Source organism: Notamacropus eugenii, chromosome 4, assembly GCF_028372415.1.
Source record: "Notamacropus eugenii isolate mMacEug1 chromosome 4, mMacEug1.pri_v2, whole genome shotgun sequence".
NCBI lineage: Eukaryota > Metazoa > Chordata > Mammalia > Diprotodontia > Macropodidae > Notamacropus > Notamacropus eugenii.
Window position 1 is genome coordinate 285,996,810 of NC_092875.1, and position 19,949 is coordinate 286,016,758.

Consider the following 19,949-nt stretch of genomic DNA (forward strand, 5'->3'; position numbering starts at 1 on the left):
TTTCTTGGCTAATTGCTATGTGAGCGTTCATTGTGGAATTGGTACTTGGTGGGAAAGGGGTCAATTCTTGGATGTAAAGCTTGGGGGTCTAGTTTCCCCCAATAATGAAACAGTGATCAGAAGTTAGACTGAACCTAGAATAAGTCATTATCTTAGACAAATAATATTTAAGGGAGTAACAGATGTAATTCCAGCCTTCCCACTCTCACTGAGGAGAGCAGGGCAGTCATCTTCTGCCCTCCACCTTCTTCTTCCCCTCCTGGCAAGAATGAAAGTCTTCCTTGGAAGGAGTGGAAGGGAGGAGAGGCTGAAGATGTCTATTCTGACTTCCTGAGAGCCACACAATGACACCCCCATGTTATATTGGGGTACAGACCTATCCACAACACTATTAACTATAGTAAGAAAAGATCTATTTGTCTGGATGTTTTTAAGTTCAGTGCTATTTACCATAAGTGGGAATTTAACGTAAGTGAAAGCAGTTTCACGACTGCAAAACATTTGATCTCTTCTCCTTGCTTCTTGCCCTTGAACAAGGGACATTTTCTTTTCTGACAATAGAGCATACTACTGGCATTCCAAAAGCTTTCCTTTTCTGCCTTGGATTATCCCTCTTTCTCAACCCCTCCCTCTTTTATGAAATGCTTTACTTTTCCATCTTAAGTTTTGCAGAATGTTAATTGTTTCTGTGTTCCATGCAGAACCAAAAAGGTTATAAAAAACAAATCTGTACACCAGGAATCTGAATGTGCTAATTAGCAGATCTCTTAGCATGCTAATAAATCTCTACTTCCAGTTTGGCCCAGTCAGTAGGTATACCTCTCTAAAGAGTTCCAGAGAAAATTGCCCTAAAACAATGAAATGATCACATTCTGCTGTTGGGGTGCTTGGGACCCCAGTCTTAAGATCATGTCTCTGGAAGTCTCCCAGTTTCTCAGTAGGTCCCTTGCTCTGTGAGAAAATTTTCTCTTGGTGCAGAATACATTCTCTTATCAGAACAGACACAAATGTGCCTGGTCCAAGAATTTTTGCTCCTGGCTGGCCCAAGGACTCTGCCTAGGACCAGATCCCCAAGGTCCACATCTCTGGCAACTAAACAAAAAAACTGTCTTTTCTCCCTCCATGTCTGGTATCATTATCTCTGCAAAACTTCCTACATTTTCTCATCCATAGCTCCCATACACATCTGGACTAGATTACCTAATTAGAATCCTGAGCATCCTTTCCCTTGTCCTTTTCCATATAAATTCCAGCACCATCCTCACTATCTCAAAGGTTCTCTAAGAACCCTTGCTCGCTTTGGCTAAAGTGTGACAATGAACTTTTTGCCACTTGGCTAAGAGAAGGCTTGAGTGTGGGAATTCACACACAACTGTTTGCAAGAATAGGAAAAGAAAAGATCTTTCCAAATTCCTTCATGAAACAAGTATGTTCTTGATGTATATATGTATATGCCAGGGAGAAACAAAACAGAGAAAGAAAACTATAGAGCAATATCCTTACTGAATATCAGTGCAAACAATTTGAATAAAATATTAGTAAAAACCCTGCAGAAATATCTTAAAATATTATAAAACATAATTTGGTTGGATTTACATACCAGGAGTGCAAGGTTAATTTTTTTAAAATATAAGCTATAACAGGCTAAATTAATAGCAAAGACAAGAACTGCATGTATCCATAGATGCTAAAAAGGCTTTTGTCAAAAAAAGCGCATAACTCAAATGCATCGGAAGAAATGGAGTTTTCCTTACTATAGTTCACAGTAGGTATCTAACATGAAGAACCAGCATTATCTGTAGAGAATGCTAGAGGTCTTTCCAACAAAGGTAAAGCAAGATAAGGAAAACAAATTGAGGGAATAGATACAGGCAAAGAAGCAAAACTGTTTGCAGATGAGGTTATGGGCTACTCAGAGAACCCTAAAGATTCAACTAAAACTAATTAAACAATTAAGAACCTCAACAAAATAGCGAGTTACAAAATAAACCTACATAAATCTTTATTTTTTTATATTATCAATTAAAGCTAGCAAGAGGAGATAGAAGCAATTTTACCAAATGAGTAAGGAACATATAAAATATTTGGGAGTCCCTCCAATAAGGTACATATGGGAATTGCATGACTATAAGTTTAAAAATAATACAGACAGGCCTAAATAACTGAAGAAGTATTAATTGCTCATGGTTGGACTGTAACAATGTAATGACAATAATATGATAGTGATACCTAAGTTTATTTATTAAATATCATACTAATCAGCTTATGAAAGGTTATTTTACAAAGCTAGAAAGATAAAATTTCCCTGGAGAAGCAAAAGATCAAGATTCTCAAAGAAAATAATGAAAAAATCAAGAAGAAAGGGGTCCTAGCAGTACCAGATGTCAAACTATACCACAAAATAGGAATCATCAAAAACCATTTGACACTGGTTAAACAATACACATCTGTGGAAGAGATGAAGTGAATAAGCATAGATAGCTTAGTGTTCAATAAATTAATAGACCCTCATCTACGAGGCTACGGACTCCCTATTCAATAAAAACTGCTGTGAAAACTCTAAAAACAACTGAAACTGGGCTTCGACCACTATCTCAAACTACAAAGCACAATGAGCTCCAAACCGGTCCATAACCTAGATATAAGAGGGGCACATCATAAAGCAGTTAGAAGAGATGGCAGGTCACATGAAGCTTTGGGAAGGAGAGGAGAAACTTGGTAATGGTTTTGGGCAATGGGGAAGCAGCCAGGAGATAACGAAGGTGAGTGAGGGTGAAGACAAACTCGTGGAGGTGATTTTACTTAAAATGATGAGATCCATAGCAGGAGCAGAGAGTTTGGCCTTGGAAGAAAAAGGTAATTTTTTTCTTACAGACTAGATCCCCGTAGCAGAGGAAAGACATAACTGAATGACTTAAGAGAGGTTTTAAGGTGAGGAATAAGGTAGAGGGAACCCATGAGGAGTGGCTTCCATTTTGTCAGGAGGTGTTTCCTCTTAAAAATGAGGAGCAGGGAATGATATAGGGAAGGTTTGCGAGAAGAAAGGTTTAGAACAGCCATTCCAGAGAGTATGGTAGTCAACCCGGGAAGAGGAAACTGTTCCATAGCCAGGAAGGCCAAATTCAGCTTATATAAAACAAACTTGTAGTGGAGCCAGCCTGCACAGAGGTGTGTGCCTTCCAGACTCCTTGGCAGCTAAGCGGTAGAGGGTGTGGGCAATCCAGGGCTAGGTCTGGCATGGCATGAATGAATGTGATTGGATACCAGGGCAAGGGATTCAAGGGTCAGGTTCAGTGACCTCATCCAGGATGAGTTAGAACTGTGCCAGGAAGCAGAGTGCCAGGGGGGCAACAGAACGGAGGAAGATCAGAGGAAGTCTAGGGATGTTCAGTCTGGAAAAGAGAAAGCCGGGTTTGCCACCCTCTGCTTTAAAAATCGCTGACAATGTCCATCAGCATCCATCTACAGGAAAGAAGAAAAAGTTAAATTGTGATTTAAGGAGATGAGATTAAAAAAAGAGTTACTTTGAAAGACCCGGAAGATTTCATTCCCAATTCAGAATCTAAGGATGACTCCCCCAAAATGTGTTTCAGGAAGACGAGCTTTGCCTGAACATGAGATCCGTGTCCCTTAGCCCCAAGTGAAGGCAGACGGGGCAGAAGAAGATCCGCAGTGCTGTTTGGGAACGCACCCGGGGCCGAGGCTGCTCGCGCCAGCCTTCCACAAGTGTGAGCCCTGGCAGCAGATCCTTCCATCAAAATGAAACTCGAGGCGGCTTCAAGGGAGGGAGCATGGATCCGGGTTTGGGCCAAACTGGGGACCAGGGTGAGGAGGCGCGGAGAGGAGTGGGGGGACCCGCACCCCGCACCCCTCCTCCATCTGCAGGCAGCCTGAGCCCCCACAACCAGGAGCACGTGCCTGTGAAGCACCCACCACGTGCGGGCACCGTGCGGGGCGGCAGGGGTAGGGAGGTATGGAGAGATATTGGAATTGTCCCACGTGGTTAGAAAGGAGAGAAAACGGAGGTTCTCCAATTTCCCCCTCTATTCCACGCCACCGAGAAATTAAAACCAAAAAACCGCGGCCGAGCCAGGTAGGAGTCGAACCTACAATCTTCTGATCCGTAGTCAGACGCGTTATCCATTGCGCCACTGGCCCTACGCAAAGCGGGCGGGGGAGGGCGTCTACACGAACTCGAGGAGGGCGGGAGGGGCGCCACTCACCAATGGGCTTGCCGCGGGGCGGGGCGGGAGCAGGAGCGCGGTGGGGGGGGGGGGGGGGGAGGGGCGCCGCGCTGCGGGCGGCGCCAGGAGCGGAGTCAGGGTTTGGGCCCAAACTTTTAGCGCGAATGGGAGGAGCAGGCCTGCGGGACCTCGGCCGGGCTCGGGCGGACAGGTAAGCAGTTGGGTGTACGCAAGCGCCAAGAAGAGATTTCCCAGTAGACCTCGGGAACTTGTCAGCCCACCCCCGCTATGAAGAGTTGAGTCTCACGGGGGCGCCCCCACAGACCGTGTCCCTTCGATAGCTCAGCTGGTAGAGCGGAGGACTGTAGTAGGAGGCGCATGCGTGAGACATCCTTAGGTCGCTGGTTCGATTCCGGCTCGAAGGAGACTGCGTTTTTGTTAGTGTTGTGTACTAATACCCGCGCTAATTGATTCATATTGCAATAAGAAGGAAAGATGTCTTTCCTGGCCCGATGACCCCCTATCCTGATTCTTAGGGTTTTCAATGTATACGTTCGTCGGATGACCTTATATTTTGTTCTTCTTTTGTTTCCCAGGGCGGGGGAAAGAGAGAAAAAAAATGACTGATCATTCAAAACATACCAAAGGTGGATCAGGACCACCGCTATAACGACAGGGGCAGAGAGACGAGAGAGAGAGGAAAAAAGCGCAGAAAAGACACGGAGAGGGAGACAGACCCAGAGAGTCAGGGAGAGAGAGCAAAGGGAACAGACGGACAGCCTGGACACACGGACACAGAGAAAGAGCTGGAGACAGAAAGAGAGAAGAGACGCTCAGAGAGAGAAGTGGAGGCAGCGAGCCACGGGGAGCCGAGGAGAAGCGGGACCGAGCGGAGAAATGGGGGGGGGGGGGGTCCTCGCGCAAGGCGCTTCGTTTTTAGTACAATCCGTTCCCTTACAGCCCCTGGTGGGAAAGTCACCCTCCGGAAGAGGAGCCAAGCCCCTCCCCCTTCCGCCGCAGCTCCGACCCTCCCAGACCCTGCGGTAGTTAGGCTCCTGACGGCCTAGCTAGGGCAAGTTAGCGGAAAGCTAGAGCACGAGGCCGGAGCCAGGCTGCTTCCCCTCCCCCGCCCGAGGTGCCGGGGGAACGGCGGGTCGGGAGGCGGGAGGAAGCGGGGCGCTGCTACATAGAGGCGTCCTGGGCTGCGGCTCGCAGCTTCCTTCGATAGCTCAGCTGGTAGAGCGGAGGACTGTAGAGGCGCGCGCTCCTTGGCGATCCTTAGGTCGCTGGTTCGATTCCGGCTCGAAGGACGGGCTTCAATCTTTTAGTTCCTTTTTTAAAAAAAAGTTTGGTGAGAACTAGTTCCGGATGGAAAAGAAAAGGGGCGTGGCCCGGCGACGGACGCTTGCCAATCAAAGCCGTGGTCAGCGCTCCCTAGGGGAAGTGTTGAGAGGGCTTTTTCGGGCGGGGAATTAGCTCAAATGGTAGAGCGCTCGCTTAGCATGCGAGAGGTAGCGGGATCGATGCCCGCATTCTCCAGACACTTTTAGCTTAACCCTTTCTCTTTCCACGGATAAATCTCCCACGCTCTCTGCGGTCTGGGCTTCTTTACTCTGCATTTCACGGTTTACAATTTGCATCGTCCTTGCACTTTTGTGGGAGGATAAGATCGAGGGACTTACCCATTCAATTCGATAAGCATTTATTATGCGCCGACTAGGTGCCAGGCGCTGTGTTAAGCGCTAGAGATACCAAGAAGTAAAAGACAGTCCTTTGTTCACAATTGGTGGTTGCCTTGTGGTTACTGGTGGCCAGGGGTGGGAAAGCTCTACTGGCTGGTAACCACGTGCAGACCCGCTTCCCACCGCCCCTCTTTCCCTTGCCCCGTGCCCCTCTGTAGCCAAGGATCCTTTTCTGTGACCAGGGGCTCACCCTGGGCACTCAGCTGGCTGGTGCTGGGGTCCGCCACCCCAAGGCTAAGCATCTCTGGCACTTACTAAATGTTGACTGGATTGAATTAAATTAATAAGTGGAAGAGCCAAGATGGATGGGGAACCTATTTTTTAAAAGTCTGTCAATTCAAGTGAAAAAACAAGTGAGTATAGATTTACGTTTTATTTTGTCTAAGAGGGATTCATAAGTATTCAACTTGCTCTACCTCTCTCGTTACTTGGATGACTCTGGGCTAGCCGCTTGGGTCTGACTTTCCTCATCAGTGAAGGGGTTGGATGAAAAGGCTCTTGAGTTTCTTACCAACTCTAGACTAAAGACTGTATGACCTACAGAAAATTATAAGTACTAAAATACATACTTTAGTTCTACCTCATGGTCATTTAAGGGAGAAGGAAGGGAAACCCAGAAGGGAGAGTCTGGGAAAACCTATGGAACTCCCAGGAGGAGACCTAGGGTAACAGAAGTATGGTGGGAAAAAAAGCATTGGCTGTATATGGAGCCAACATAGGTATCCCTCAGGGTTCTGTCCTGGGCCCTCTTCTCCCTCATCAGCATCAGATTCAAAGGTCATCTCTAGGCAAACGATCCTCTAACCTGCCTTTCCTGCCCCAGTCTCTTTGCTGACTTCCCAGCTTTCATGTCCAGATGCCTTTTAGACGTCTCAAACCAGCAGGAAACAAAACTTGTCCAAACAGAATCTACAGTCTTTCCCCCAACCCTCCAGGCTACATTCCTAGTTCAAGTAGAGGGCAGCACTGTCTTCCTTCAGGCTGTCACCCTTGACTCCTCCCCATCTCTCCCCCCTCACAGGGTGCCAAAGCTTGTGGATTTCACTGGGCAGCACCCCTCCTGTCCTTTGGCACCACCACCACTCTAGTTCAGGCCCTCATCACAGCATACCTGGATTACTACAGTAGCCTGCTGGTAGGTCTGTCTGTCCCAAGTCTCTCCCTACTCCAAAACATCCTCAGTTCAGGCACTCATGAGATTTTCCTAAATTGCAGGTATGACCGTGGAACTCCCCCTCCCCCCAACCCCAGCCCCAACCGCAATAAACTCCAATGGTTCCTATGGCTTCCAGCTCTGTTGTTCCAAGCCCTTCATAACCCAGACCCCCTCCTACCTTTCAAGTCTTCTTAGGCCTTACACCCTCCAAGAGTACTCTTCAATCCAGAGACACCAGCCTCAGACTGTTCCATGAGCAAGATTCCATTTCTTGTCTCTGGGCATTCTTTCTAGGGGTCCCCCAAACTGCCTCTGTTTTGTCTACTGACCTTCCTGGCTTCCTTTAACTAAAATCTCAGCTTGTGCAGGAAGCCTTCCCCAACCCCTCTTATCCCAGGGCCTTCCCTCTTTGATTGATTTCCTGTTTTTCCTGTATATATTGCTTTGTATATATTTGTCTCTTGTCTCCCCCGCATAAGGCTGTAAACTCCCTGAGAGCAGAGGCTGTCTCTTGGTTTTCTTTTCCTGGATCCCCAGGATGCCTGGCTTGCTGTAGGCTAATACATGTTTATTGAATTGAATTGAATTGAATCTAGAATCCAAGTTTGACTATTTACCACGTGTGTGGCCTTGGGGAAATTCACTTAACTTCTGCCCAATTATTTTTCTTAAAAACTCCTTCATTTTTTAAAAGAATGATGATTATTTAAGGGTACTATGAAGAAGAGAGGTCTTTGAAAGTGAATTAGTTATATAATATGTAAATGTGGGGTTTTGAAAGACAGGCAATTCACCCAAGGCCAGAGGAAGGTTGTCCTGAATGTGTTTGTGGGGATTTTCTAAGAAGAGCAGAAGGGGACCTCTGGTAGAGAGAAGGAATTTTCTGATCTGGACAAATAGAGGATGGAAGGGATAGTAGAGTGGTGACCAGCTTAAAGGAATTTTTAGTGAGACTGCTTAGTTTAGAGAGGAAGCTATGTAAAGTAAGACAGATTGTTTTCGAATGGGAGAGGTCTGAGAACAATCTACCATGGAAAAAAGAGCAACAATAGTGCTGTAAGGATAGGGATATCAGAAAACAGAAAACCTGAGGTGGAAGAAATGGGCTGATGGACATCCACAGACCCTACACCCTTGGCCTTCGTATTTAAGACTCATCTTCCTGAGTTCAAATCTGACCTTAGTCATTTTCTACAAGTTGCTTAACCTTGTTTGCCTCAGTTTCTCATCTATAAAATGGACTAGAGAAGGAAATGGCAAACCACTCCAGTGTGTTTGCCTAGAAAACCATAAAGAGTGGGACATGATTGAAATGGCTAAACATCCCTATGGTGTCTGGAGATATGTACTGAGGAGCAGAGGAAAATAAGGTTGGCTAGGAATGGGGTGAGGAAGGCTATGGCAGAGTCCTGATGGCCCTTAAAGCCAAGCATAAGAGTTGGAGTCAATGCCCAACCATCTTTATACCAAAAGGAATTTTTTGGGTTTAGGCCCCTAAACCTGTTTATTCCCTTGTTGTTCATTGACTGACTGACTAAAGGTTGGCCTGAAGCCAGTGAGGAAAGTTTATGGCCTGAGGAGTGGGGGCTGCCCAAAGTCTTCCCCTGGCCAGCTATTTCAGGAGTTGGCTGCCCAAAGCCAAGATTAGAGCTTAGTCAACCAGAGGAGGGAGCGGGGAGGGGAGACTTCCATGGACTGAGTTAAGAGGCTGGCCATTTTGGAGGGAATCACAGTCTTTGGCAGGTACTGCCGCTGCTATACATAGCTCTTACTGAGTACCTGTCAGAATGGATGATAAATGCACAGACCACAGTTAAGGACAGCTTACTGTAGCCCTCCGTTGTCCTCCTTTGACTCAAACCCTCCCCACTTCCAAACGATGTTATTTTTCAGAAAATTTTCCTAGCATAAGGTTGTCAAGATTCAGACAAATGTCAGCAACTGGGAGCCCGGAAGGGAGGGAGATCTTTAAGGGAATAATTTGAGAAAAATAATGTCTATTGACCCAACCAATCGATCGATCGATCTGTGTGTGGGGGTATTTTTATATATATTCAGAAAGGTCTGCCTCAGAGACCTATGGTTTCACAGCTGTGGTTCACTCCATAGAGGCAGATGGCAATGTGCTCTTTTCCTCTCCCCTCCATATAACTGAGGAGATGGCATTCTTTATATGTATTTCTCTTCAAATTCACCTCTTTTCCAAACTTTCTGCCTAGGGCACCATCATCCTTCTAATTACCTAGATTTGTCATTTTTAACTGCTTACCCTCACTTGCTATTTTACTGCACATTTCGTTGTCAGATACAGCATCGATTCATCCCCTTCTCTCTGCTGGAATGGCCACTGTCTTCCTTCAGGTCCTCAGCTCTCCTGGAGTACTACAGTAGCCTCCTAACTGGTATCCCTGCCTCAGATCTCTCCCTACTTCTAATCTATTCTCTTGTGAACAGTCACCAAAGTAGCATTCTTACACTGCAGAGCTAAACATCGGTAGGCCCCATTCAGGAAACACCAGTTGACTCTAGGATCAAATATTATTATTATTGTTTTCTCCTAACCTTATCTTTAAAAAATTTATAGTTAAAAATAAAAATTCTAATTTTAATGCAGAAATTTACCAAAATTACCATTTTTAAATGTACAATTTAAAATTTTTCATTTTGTCACAACATACATAACTATTAGCACAGTAACAGGAGTATGGCATTTATATATAAGTAAAATACATGTATTGTGGACACTGGCTCATCTTTTATCCCCTGATAGCCTGGAACTTTTGCCCTCCTCATTCAGGCTTCTGCCAAAAACCTTTTCCAGGCCTCCTTAATATTAGTCTTTTTCTCAGTTTATTATCTCCAGTTTATTCTGTAAATATCTCTGTTGCCCATAGTTGTTTGCCTGTTGTCTCCCTTATAGTGCTGATAGCTCAGGGACTGTCATTTCATTTCTTTTGCTATATACCCAGGGCTTAGCACAGTGCCTGGCACATAGTAGGTGGTTAATAAATGACAAGGGCAGCTAAGTGGCACAGTGCCCAGAGTTCTGGGCCTGGAGTCAGGAAGACTCATCTTCCTGAGCTCAAATCTGGCCTCTGTAGCTGTGTGACCCTGGGCAAGTCACTTAACCTTCTTTGCCTCAATTTCGCCATCTATAAAATGAACTGGAGGAAGAAATAGCAAACTACTCCAATATATTGCCAAGAAAACCCCAAATGGGCTCATAAAGAGTCAGACAGATGAAAAACAACTGAATAAATGAATAAATGATCGCTAACTTGTGATCAAAAAAGTTTGGAGTTCATTGGCCTTGTAAGTTGTTCTCTAGCCCTGACATTCTATGAAATGTTATTTTAGACAGTGAGAGTAAACAGCTCAGCATGCATGCTGCTTTCTCTTGTAATAAATATGTTATTACTCAAGTCTTTTGGAGTTGTGACTCTTGGTTAATACCAAGAGCTAAGCCCAGATTCAGCCCCCAGGCTTCTGGCTCTCAAGTCAGTGTGCTTGCAGCAAACTCCTTCCCCTTCTGCCTCTCCCTCATCCTGTTACCAAAGATTTTAATATTTCAAGGATATGGGATTTCATCTATGTAGACGCTCCCTCCACCAACAGAAGTTGCAACCAACTCCTCTGTAACTTAACAGGAAGTCTTGGAGAGTGGCTGTGGACAAAAACATCACTCTTTGGTCAATCTCATGATAATAGCTGGTATTTATACTGCGTAGTAACTTTAAATTTGACAGTGTGCTTTAGGTTCAAGGTGCCCCAAAAGCCTTAGTACACTTCTAAGCTCGTTTGAGCCCCATAATAACCCTACAGTTATTATTATCCCCAAGTTAAAGATTAGGAAACTGAGGTCATGAGATTCCAAGTGACTTGCCAAGAGTCACATAGATTCTAAGTGTCTGAGGCAGGATTTGAATTCAGGTCTATATGAACTCTTACTTCTATACTCTATCTACTATGCCCCTAGCTGCCTAAATAAACAAGCTTATTCCAATATCTTCAAATACTTCAATATGACAATTCTATTAGTGGCATATGACAACTTCCACTCTAGGAGACAACTTCACGGGTAGCTGCGGTTGAAAAAAGTCATGGAGGTGGGGGGGGGTCATACTTCTGGAGACATGCCTTGCTACTTTTTGCCGGGCTGGTCTCAGACATGTAGTCAGTCTGTTACCAGTCCTTCCTTGGAAGTCCTTCCAGCTTGTGTTCCAGTCCTATGGCCATCCAGAAGCTAGGCTCATTCACCTCCACAAGATGGCTACACTAGAGCAGGACCCCAGTGCCAGGAGTTAAAGTCAGGTTCTGTCCGGTTCCTGATATTATATGTGAAAAAGAGTAAGTAGGGAGACTCCAATGTGAATAATTGTGTCTGGGCTTCATAGATTTCTCTTCTTTTTCAGTTCTGCAATAGAATTTGACTTAGTCTCATTTCAACTCAGATTTTGGTTTAAAGTTAAGAAGGCTCCAACCATTTCAGAGAACGACTCTTCTTGGGCCAGCTGTTGTTTATTTTTGGCACATGGATCAGCCCAAGAAGTATTTAAAGGAATGTATAAGTTGTAAGTTTCCCAGAATTTCCTTAGAGCTCTTTCTCCTAAACTGAACAGTAAATTTGCAGAAAGAGCAGTTTTCAAGTGAAAGAAAGCTTTCAGCCAGAGATTTGCAAACTGTTTAGTTAAAGAAATGCCATGATGTAGCACCTGGATTTATTACGGATGGGGTTTTTTTTTCCTTTTTTTCTTTTCTTTGTTTAGTTTTTGGAGCCTTGGGCTTAGAATCAAGAAGGACCTGGATTTAAATCCTGCCAAAGACACTTGAGCCTTGAACCTCCAAAGTGGCATCTGGAAATTTCTATCTTTCCTTCCAACACCTATGCTGAAGCAAAATAATGCTCTAGTTATTTGAACAATTCTTTTAATTACCCAACTAAAGCAGTTAATCAGTCATATTCATTATGTTTGATATGCAATGCCAAAGATAGCATGTTAGCTAACCTTCCATAAAAGACATAGCCTTCATCTTTACTTACTAGTTATGTGGTACTGGGAAAGTCATTTAACTGCTCTGTGCCTCAGTTTCCTCATCTGTAAAACATATCGGGGGAGGGGGTAGAATTGAACTTTATGGCCTCTAAGGTCCCTTGCAGGTCTAAATCTATGCTCCTATGGTCCTTTTTCACTAAAGCAGAGTATCAGAGTTGTGAGAATGATAGCCTTAATAAAGGTAAACTCGTATCCTTTGTCATACCTACCATTGTTCCTGGTATATATTAGGTGCTTAATATTGAACAAATAATGAATGACTTAATGTTTTCAATTAGAACTGTATTTGCACATTATACATACATACATGTAAAGTTTATTGTTGTTTGTTAAATTATATGTGCTGTGTTTCTTCAGTAGAATATAAGCTTCTTGAAGGTCAGTTGTCTTGTTTATCTTGTGTCAGCTGAGATACCAAGTATGGTGCCTGGTACAGAAAGGGTTTTTGATAAATGTTTATTGAATAAATAGATGAGTGGATGGATGGTTGGATGGCTGGCTGTGTTACATGTAGTGTATTGATAATTTGAATTATTTTGCACTGTTTCCAGCTCTTGGAAGATAAAGACTACATTTCTTCCAGATGGCATCTAACATACCATCTTTGGCATTGCATACCCGATAGAATGAATGTGGTTCATCAACTGCCTTAGTTGAATAATTAAAAGAATTGTCCCAATAACTTGACATTACTGTGCTGCAAGCATAGATGCTGAAAACAATAACAGAAATTTCTAGAGGCTATTTCTTATAGTTAATATATGTTAGTGGATTATAACTTCAATTCTAGTAGCCTTAAATCAACAAATAAGGATAAAGGAAAGGCCATTGGCCATCCTGGGTTATCAGTTATTAAGTGAATGCAGGCTTATTTTAGTAAATGCACTTCCTGATAAATTCCTATGGCTCATTTTATTTTTAGAACCAAGAAGAAAGGCAGTGATAAAGTGGTCACTGTAATCCACAGACACAAACTTTTTTTCCTTTTCTTTTCATAGGTAGTTCTGAATTTGAAATTTTAACTGAAATATTTACTGGTTATACAATTGTTTTGAAAAATGCTAGCACAGATGGCTTTGACCTGAGAGTAGACATCGCATGTCAGAAGTAATCTGGGAAACAGTCATTTTAAAAATAACCCTGAAAGAAGTGTCTAGTTCAAAGGGTTGTATGTGTCTCAGAAACAGCTATCAACACAGGGAGGGCTGGGAGCTGAGATATATTTGGGTTACATTCAATTTAGGAGAACTGTACTCCCATTATTACTGACCAGTAACATCAAAACCTCTTGCCAGCTGTACAGCAAGGAGAAAATAACCTTCTCCTTAGCTTACATGCATGCCAGTTGGAAACTTACCACCAACCTCAAACCCCATGACAAGTTCCAAGGCACTGTCCAGGACCTGGTTTGTTTTTGTTTTTCTTTTTTATTGCTGTTTTGTCATATTGAATATTTTTAAAATAAGTGGTCTGTTCACTAGGGCTTGGAGAGCTTTTACTCTATAGACATGTTTGTTGGGTTGCCATCTTATCTGAGAGTTTGTAATCACTTGAAAGCCAAAGACCATAGCAAGTGTAAGCATCTATGATAAAGCAGACCCTCTTAGACGACCAAAATTATGGTATTAGAATAATTATTTTCTTTTTTTCTTGTTCAGAGATTTTCTTCCCTCAGAAGAAAGTATTATTATGTTCCATTTGATGACTCTCCTACTTCACTTTGGAAAGAGAGACACACTAAACTGCATTTATTGTGCCCTGGGCTACTCCAGGAAGGTCAACTATTCAGTCATTCAGTAAGTAGTTACTGACCACTTACTCTGTTACTAGGCAGTGGCTCACACTTGCTTTCGTTGGGGACAACTGTCCTCTTCTCTTTCCCTTCTCTTTGGGTCTGTCACTCTCCTTCCCACCTCCTCCCTTCTTTAGCAGGCCAGGAATGTTGGTCTCTGTGATCCATCACCTGTCTGAATCCATCCCCCGTCACGGGCATATATGGACAAGCCGGCCTGACACCATGTGATGAGGGGCTGCTAAAAACAGCCTCAGCTCCCACTCTGAACCAGCCTAGCTTGAAACAATGTCCTCTAGGCAAAGCAACCTAAAGGACACTTGAGCACACAACCCTTGGAATTCTTTCAAGGAACAGGCCCTTAGATTTACCCCTCCATCCATCTGGATCACCCTTTCCCTGACACCACGCGCCCTAGGGCCAGCGAGGAGATGAGTACATCTCTAAATTACAAGTCTTTTTCCAAGGAACAACAGACGATGGACTCCCTGGAGAAGCAGCTTATCTGCCCCATCTGTTTGGAGATGTTCACAAAACCTGTGGTGATTCTTCCATGTCAGCACAACCTGTGTAGAAAGTGTGCCAGTGACATTTTCCAGGTAGGTTTGTTTGCTCCTTCAGGGAGGAGGGCATGTGGGGTAGGAGAAATAACCCAGAAGCAGTTGCTTCCTATGGAGGTGAGGTCCTGCTGGCAATTTCACAGGGCTAAATTTGTTCTGGGGGCAGGAGAGCAAGTTTGTCCATTTTTGTTATTTGTGTTTTCTGCTTTGTAACCTCCTCTACCACTTTGTATGATGGGGCATTATTTCAAAAACCAAGAGCCAGCACTCCTTGAAGAGGAGGGAAATAAATTCATTTTTCAACATTTTAAGTAAATTACCTATCACTGTAGAGGGAGATTACCCAAGTATTTGAGCTGTTTTCATATATAGGTTCTATGCTTCTTTATGGTAAAGTTGAGTTGCCCTTTGGGATTTTTGGACATGAGTATCTTAAGTCAGGGAAGCCCAGGTTCTCTGGTCTGCTTCTAGCCCTGCCCCCTTCTAAGTCATATACATAGCTCTTTGTCTTTTCGTTCCATGGTCCCTGGCAAGTAAGTGCCTACTAGATGCTTTTGGACTTGAGATCTCTAACTAGATTGCCAAGTCTTTGTGAAGAGAAACAAAGATTTAGGTCGTAATGCAAATAGGTTAATGATGTAAACTTACACACCATTTGAATAGAAGACCACTTCCTTAGCGTGCAGTGGGGAGGAAATCTTTGATGCCAGGAATAATTCCATAGTTTGGATTGACTTTGGCCCTTTTACGTGTGAGAGAAGCCTTGGGGAGCAGCATGTACCAGAACTTTAAGTTGAGATTGTTTGAGCATTCTATAGAGTGGAAATTTAGTCTTGAGAGGTCTAGGAAGAGTTATCTGTGTCATTGAATTATTGTTTTTCTGTTGGGCAAGAATAGGCCTCAAACCCATACTTGCCAACGAGAGGAGGCACTACCGTGGCATCGGGTGGTCGATTCAGGTGCCCCTCCTGCAGGCATGAAGTGGTTCTGGACAGACATGGGGTGTATGGACTTCAGAGGAACTTGCTGGTGGAAAACATCATTGACATATACAAGCAGGAGTCGACCAGGTAACAGTCTGGTGCATCATTCTTTTTTATCCCAAGACTGCTCTATGGGTGGGCAGTGAGGTGGTACATTGGGTACAACATCAGGCCTAGTCAAGAAGATTTATGTTCAAATCCGGCCTCAGATACTAACTAGCTGTGTGACCCTGGTAGGTCATTTAACCCCTATTTGTCTCAGTTCCTCATCCATAAAATAAGGACATACTAGAGAAGTAGGTGACAGTATCTTTGCCAAGAAAATTTTGTCAAGAAAATTCCATGGGGTCACATAAAATCCAACACAACTGAACAACAATGCTCTGTGGGTACTTAATGATAGGATACAGGCCTCTCATTTACTAACTCAAAAATACAGAACATAGACTAAATATTTTATATGTAATTCATGGCATAGACAGAAATTTTGGATTTATATAGACCAAGATCAAGCTTCAGGGTCTCACAGAGAAATCTCTGTTGGTCTTGTTTTGCCCTCAACAAAGACTGACCCTTGAAAAATCAGGATTTATGTCATGTGCAAGTACTAGTTCCTAGACAAGCACAGAAGCTAATTGTGCATTAACCTGGGGTGGAGAACCTACATCCTTGAGACCATATGTGGCCTTCTAGGTCCTTGGGTGTGGCCTTTTAACTGAGTCCAAGTTTTATAGAACAAATCCTTTTATTAAGTAGATTTGTTCTATGAAGTTTGGATTCAGTCAGAGGGCCGCAGGTTGCCCACCTCTGGCATTGACTATAGGATAGGCCTTATTTAATCTGACCAAAGAATCACAAAATAGAATGGACTCAAACCTAAGCCCATGATCTATCCTCTCCAATGGACTAGTCCAAAAATCTAGACCTTCTCCAGTCTCATAAGACTATCCTAGGGTTGTCTCTCCCATAAGAGGAAAGCTCTTGGAATTGTTAATTGTTAAAGAGTCAGTCCTTTGCCCCAGATCCTCAATGTCCACATAATTTTCAGTACCTGTGAAGGGAAATTCCAAGTCTGATCCTCCACATTTGTAGCTCTGTTCCTCAGTTCTGTCTCCTGCTTATTATTAAAACTCCCTTGCTTGGTCCAGCAACTTGGTGTTTTCCAGAAACTGTTTCATTTCCACAAGGTCTGACCCAGGAATGATGTATTGTCTAGCAACTTCTCCTCTTTGTCCAGGAGGCTAAGTCCCAGAATTCCTGTTAGTCCAGGAAGTCCTCTATTGCTCCATTCCTGACTCTCTCCTGCATCTGGCTCTTGTTTTAGAAGCTCCAGGTTTGGCCCATAAACCCCTCATCACTCCACTACTGCCTATTTGCTGCCATGTTTGAGGCTATGTGGTTCCCAACTTTCTTTTGATTACATAGTTCCCTAGAAAGATTTCCCTTTAAAGGAAATGGAATCTGTGGGTCAACTTCTCTCTAGCCATCTCAGTTATGGTTCTGTCCAGGGCTCTCTTCCTAGCCCTCTAGAATAATTTTTAAAGTCCAAATACTAGGGCATAGCTCAAATGTGTGACTACCTATGTCTTAATCAGTGGATCCTTCAGGAGCTGCTAAAATGGCCAGCTATCTTGGAATATTTTTGAGGAGACATTATTAATGGCAGGATAAAACCCCCTTAACATTGATGAGGCATTAACTTTGAGAAAAAATTATCACCTTGTAAAAGAGTCATAAAAGAATATCCCCTATATATACTCAAAAATATTTTTCCATGTTCATCTTGTCCTGTGAGAGTGGGTACTGCTCCCAAGAGAATAAAGGACGTTAGTGAACATACAGAATCTCAGTTATTTCTCTGAAAGTATTCCAATCTAGTCCAAACCTTGCCTGAATGAAAATTCATACTGCAACCTTTTCAAGAGATGACCATCCAGTCTTTTATTTATTTATTTTTAAAATTTATTTTTTATTTTTCCCCAATTACTTGTAAAAATAATTTTTAACATTTGTTTTTTTTTTTTAATTTTGAGTTTCAAAGTCCCTCTCTCCTTCCCTGTCCACTGTCATTGAGAAGGCAAGCAATCTGGTCTAGGTTATTCATGTTTACTTATGCAAAACACATTTCCATATTAGTAATGTTGTAAAGGAAAACATAGACCAAAAAAACTCAAAGAAGAATAAAGAAAGTAAAAAAAAGTATACCCCAATCTGCATTTTGACTCCATTGTTTTTTTTCTCTGGGAATGGATAGTATTTTTCATCATAGGTCCTAGCTAAGTCATTCAGAGATGATCATCTTACAATACTGCTGTTACTGTGTACAATGTTCTCTTGGTTCTACACATTTCACTTTGCATCAGTTCATGTAAGTCTTTCTAAGTTTTTCTGAGAGTATCCTGCTCATGATTTTAAAAATATTTCCATTTATTCATTTATTCTTACTTTTCACCATTCACTTGCATAAGATTTTGAGTTCTAAAGTTTCCCCCCTCTCTTCTTTCCCCCTCCCCAAGATGACATACAATTCGATATAGGCTGTAATGGACAGTCATATTAAACATATTTCCAATTTGTCATGTTGAGAAAGAAGAATCAGAAAAAAACCATGAGAAAGAAAAAAACAAAAGAAAAAAGAGAGAGAAAATAGTGTGCTTTAATCTGCATTGAAATTTCCTAGCTCTTTCTCTAGATGTGAATTGTGTTTTCCATCATGTCATTTAGAATTGTGTTAGATCATTGCATTTTTCTTAGAGAGCTAAGTCTATCAAAGTTAGTCATCGCACAATACTGCTATTACTGCGTACAATGTTCTCCTGGTTCTGCTCACTTCACTCAGCATCAGTTCATGCAAGTCTTTCCAGGTTTTTCTGGAATCTGTCAGCTCATCGTTTCTTATGGAACAATAATATTCCATTACATTCATATGCCACAACTTCTTCAGTCATTCTCCAATTAATGGGCATCCTCACAATTTCCAATTCTTTGTCACCAAAGCTGCTATATATATTTTTGTACATATAAGCCCATTCAGTCTTTTAGAGGGAAGGAAGGAAGAAAGAAAGGAAAGAAGGAAGGAAAGAAGGAAAGAAATATTTATTAAGTAATAATAATAGCTAATATTTATATGGTGCTTACCATGTGCCAGGTACAATGGTAAGTGCTTTATAATTATTTTCTCACCACAAACCTAGGAAGTAGGTGCTATTAGTATCCATATCTTACAGAAGAGGAAACTGAGGCAAACTAAGGTTAAGTGACTTGTCCAGGGTCATGTAGCCATTTGGTTTCTGAGGCTGGATTTGAACTCAGGTCTTCCTCCCTCTAGGTCCATTGCATTCTGCTGCACTACCTATGCCTTCTTTTACTGAAGATATCTAAAGGCAGAAAATTTATTATCTCCTGAGGTAGTCCATTCCACTTCTGAGTAGTCCTAATTGATGACACTTTATACTACATCCAACTGAAATCTTCTCCTCTTCAACATCCACCAGCTGCCCCTAGTGCTGCTCTCAGAGTCCAAGTAGCACAAGTCTATTCTGTCTTCCATAAGACAGCCTTTCTTTCATGTGCTCCCCTAAGTCTCCTATTCTGCAGGCTAAGTACTCCCAGTTCCTTCAACCTTTCCTTGTATGGCATATTCTCTGGTCCTCTCACCCTTTTTTGGACATGTCAGCTTGTCTATATCTTTCCTATAATGTGGTACCAAGAAGTGAAGGTGGTATTGTAGATGGGGCAGACCACTGGGGCAAAGTATAGCAGAACTCTTACCTGTCTCATTCTGGACATTATACCTCTCAGTGCAGCCTAGTAGACCATTAGAGTTGGAGGGAGAAGGGAGGGAGTTGCCTCATTGAATTTGCAGTCATCTAAAATCCCAAGATCTTTGTTATCAGGACCTTTTGCCTATTATCACTCCCCCATGCCCTATTTTTTGGAATTGACTTTTGGAACCCAAGTATAGAACTTGGTTTATTCCTTGGAAATTCCATCTTACTTGACTGTGCTCACTTCTCACTGTTACCTGCACTTTCTTGCTTTGGGTCTGGATTCTGTCATCCCATGTATTAGCTGCCTCACCAAGCTTTATGTCATCTGCAAAGCTTGACATTGATACTATATTGTGTTGCTTGAGAAGGAATTGAGTTACTAATGATACTCTGTTTTTGAGGAGAATACTAAAGAATTGTAAACTCCTTCAGTGCAGGAAACTTCAGTTTTCATCTTAATGCTCTGTGTTCTTAGGACAGGGTATGCCACAAAGGAAGCACAAACTTAACGTTTATGAAATTGAATTGAAAAGTGTCATAGGCTCTCACCTCTTAAGATTTTAAACAAACAGAAATAAGTGCCATTATTAAATCATAAAGAAGTAGTATAGAAGGGGCACTTTCAAATCGTCTCCTCTTTCCATCTTCAAATCTGCAGAGGTAGAAGGAACCACAGGGATCATCCACTTCAAATCCTTCATTTTACAA

At 42.7% G+C, this 19,949-nt stretch overlaps 1 protein-coding gene and 4 non-coding genes across 10 annotated transcripts in view; 4 read left to right on the plus strand and 1 right to left on the minus strand.

The window, feature by feature from the left end:
- Window positions 1–4,085: 4,085 nt before the first annotated feature.
- On the minus strand, window positions 4,086–4,158 carry TRNAR-ACG (transfer RNA arginine (anticodon ACG)). The gene has a single exon. It is a non-coding gene; the product is annotated as a tRNA-Arg (tRNA).
- A 153-nt stretch (window positions 4,159–4,311) lies between these two features.
- Window positions 4,312–19,949, plus strand: part of TRIM55 (tripartite motif containing 55) — an 83,069-nt gene continuing 67,431 nt past the window's right edge. For 5 of the 6 annotated variants that reach the window (XM_072604715.1, XM_072604713.1, XM_072604716.1 and 2 more), the window contains exons 1-2: window positions 14,187–14,527; window positions 15,386–15,558. In XM_072604715.1, coding sequence (XP_072460816.1) covers window positions 14,360–14,527; window positions 15,386–15,558 — 341 coding nt within the window. In that variant the 5' untranslated portion in view covers window positions 14,187–14,359. Of the gene's footprint in view, window positions 4,396–13,794; window positions 13,933–14,186; window positions 14,528–15,385; window positions 15,559–19,949 lie in introns of those variants that run through there. The other variant, XM_072604717.1, reaches the window with a different exon arrangement.
- On the plus strand, window positions 4,516–4,609 carry TRNAY-GUA (transfer RNA tyrosine (anticodon GUA)). Its single transcript has 2 exons — window positions 4,516–4,552; window positions 4,574–4,609. It is a non-coding gene; the product is annotated as a tRNA-Tyr (tRNA).
- Window positions 5,403–5,494, plus strand: TRNAY-GUA (transfer RNA tyrosine (anticodon GUA)). The gene is given in 2 exon segments: window positions 5,403–5,439; window positions 5,459–5,494. It is a non-coding gene; the product is annotated as a tRNA-Tyr (tRNA).
- TRNAA-AGC (transfer RNA alanine (anticodon AGC)) lies at window positions 5,651–5,723 on the plus strand. The gene has a single exon. It is a non-coding gene; the product is annotated as a tRNA-Ala (tRNA).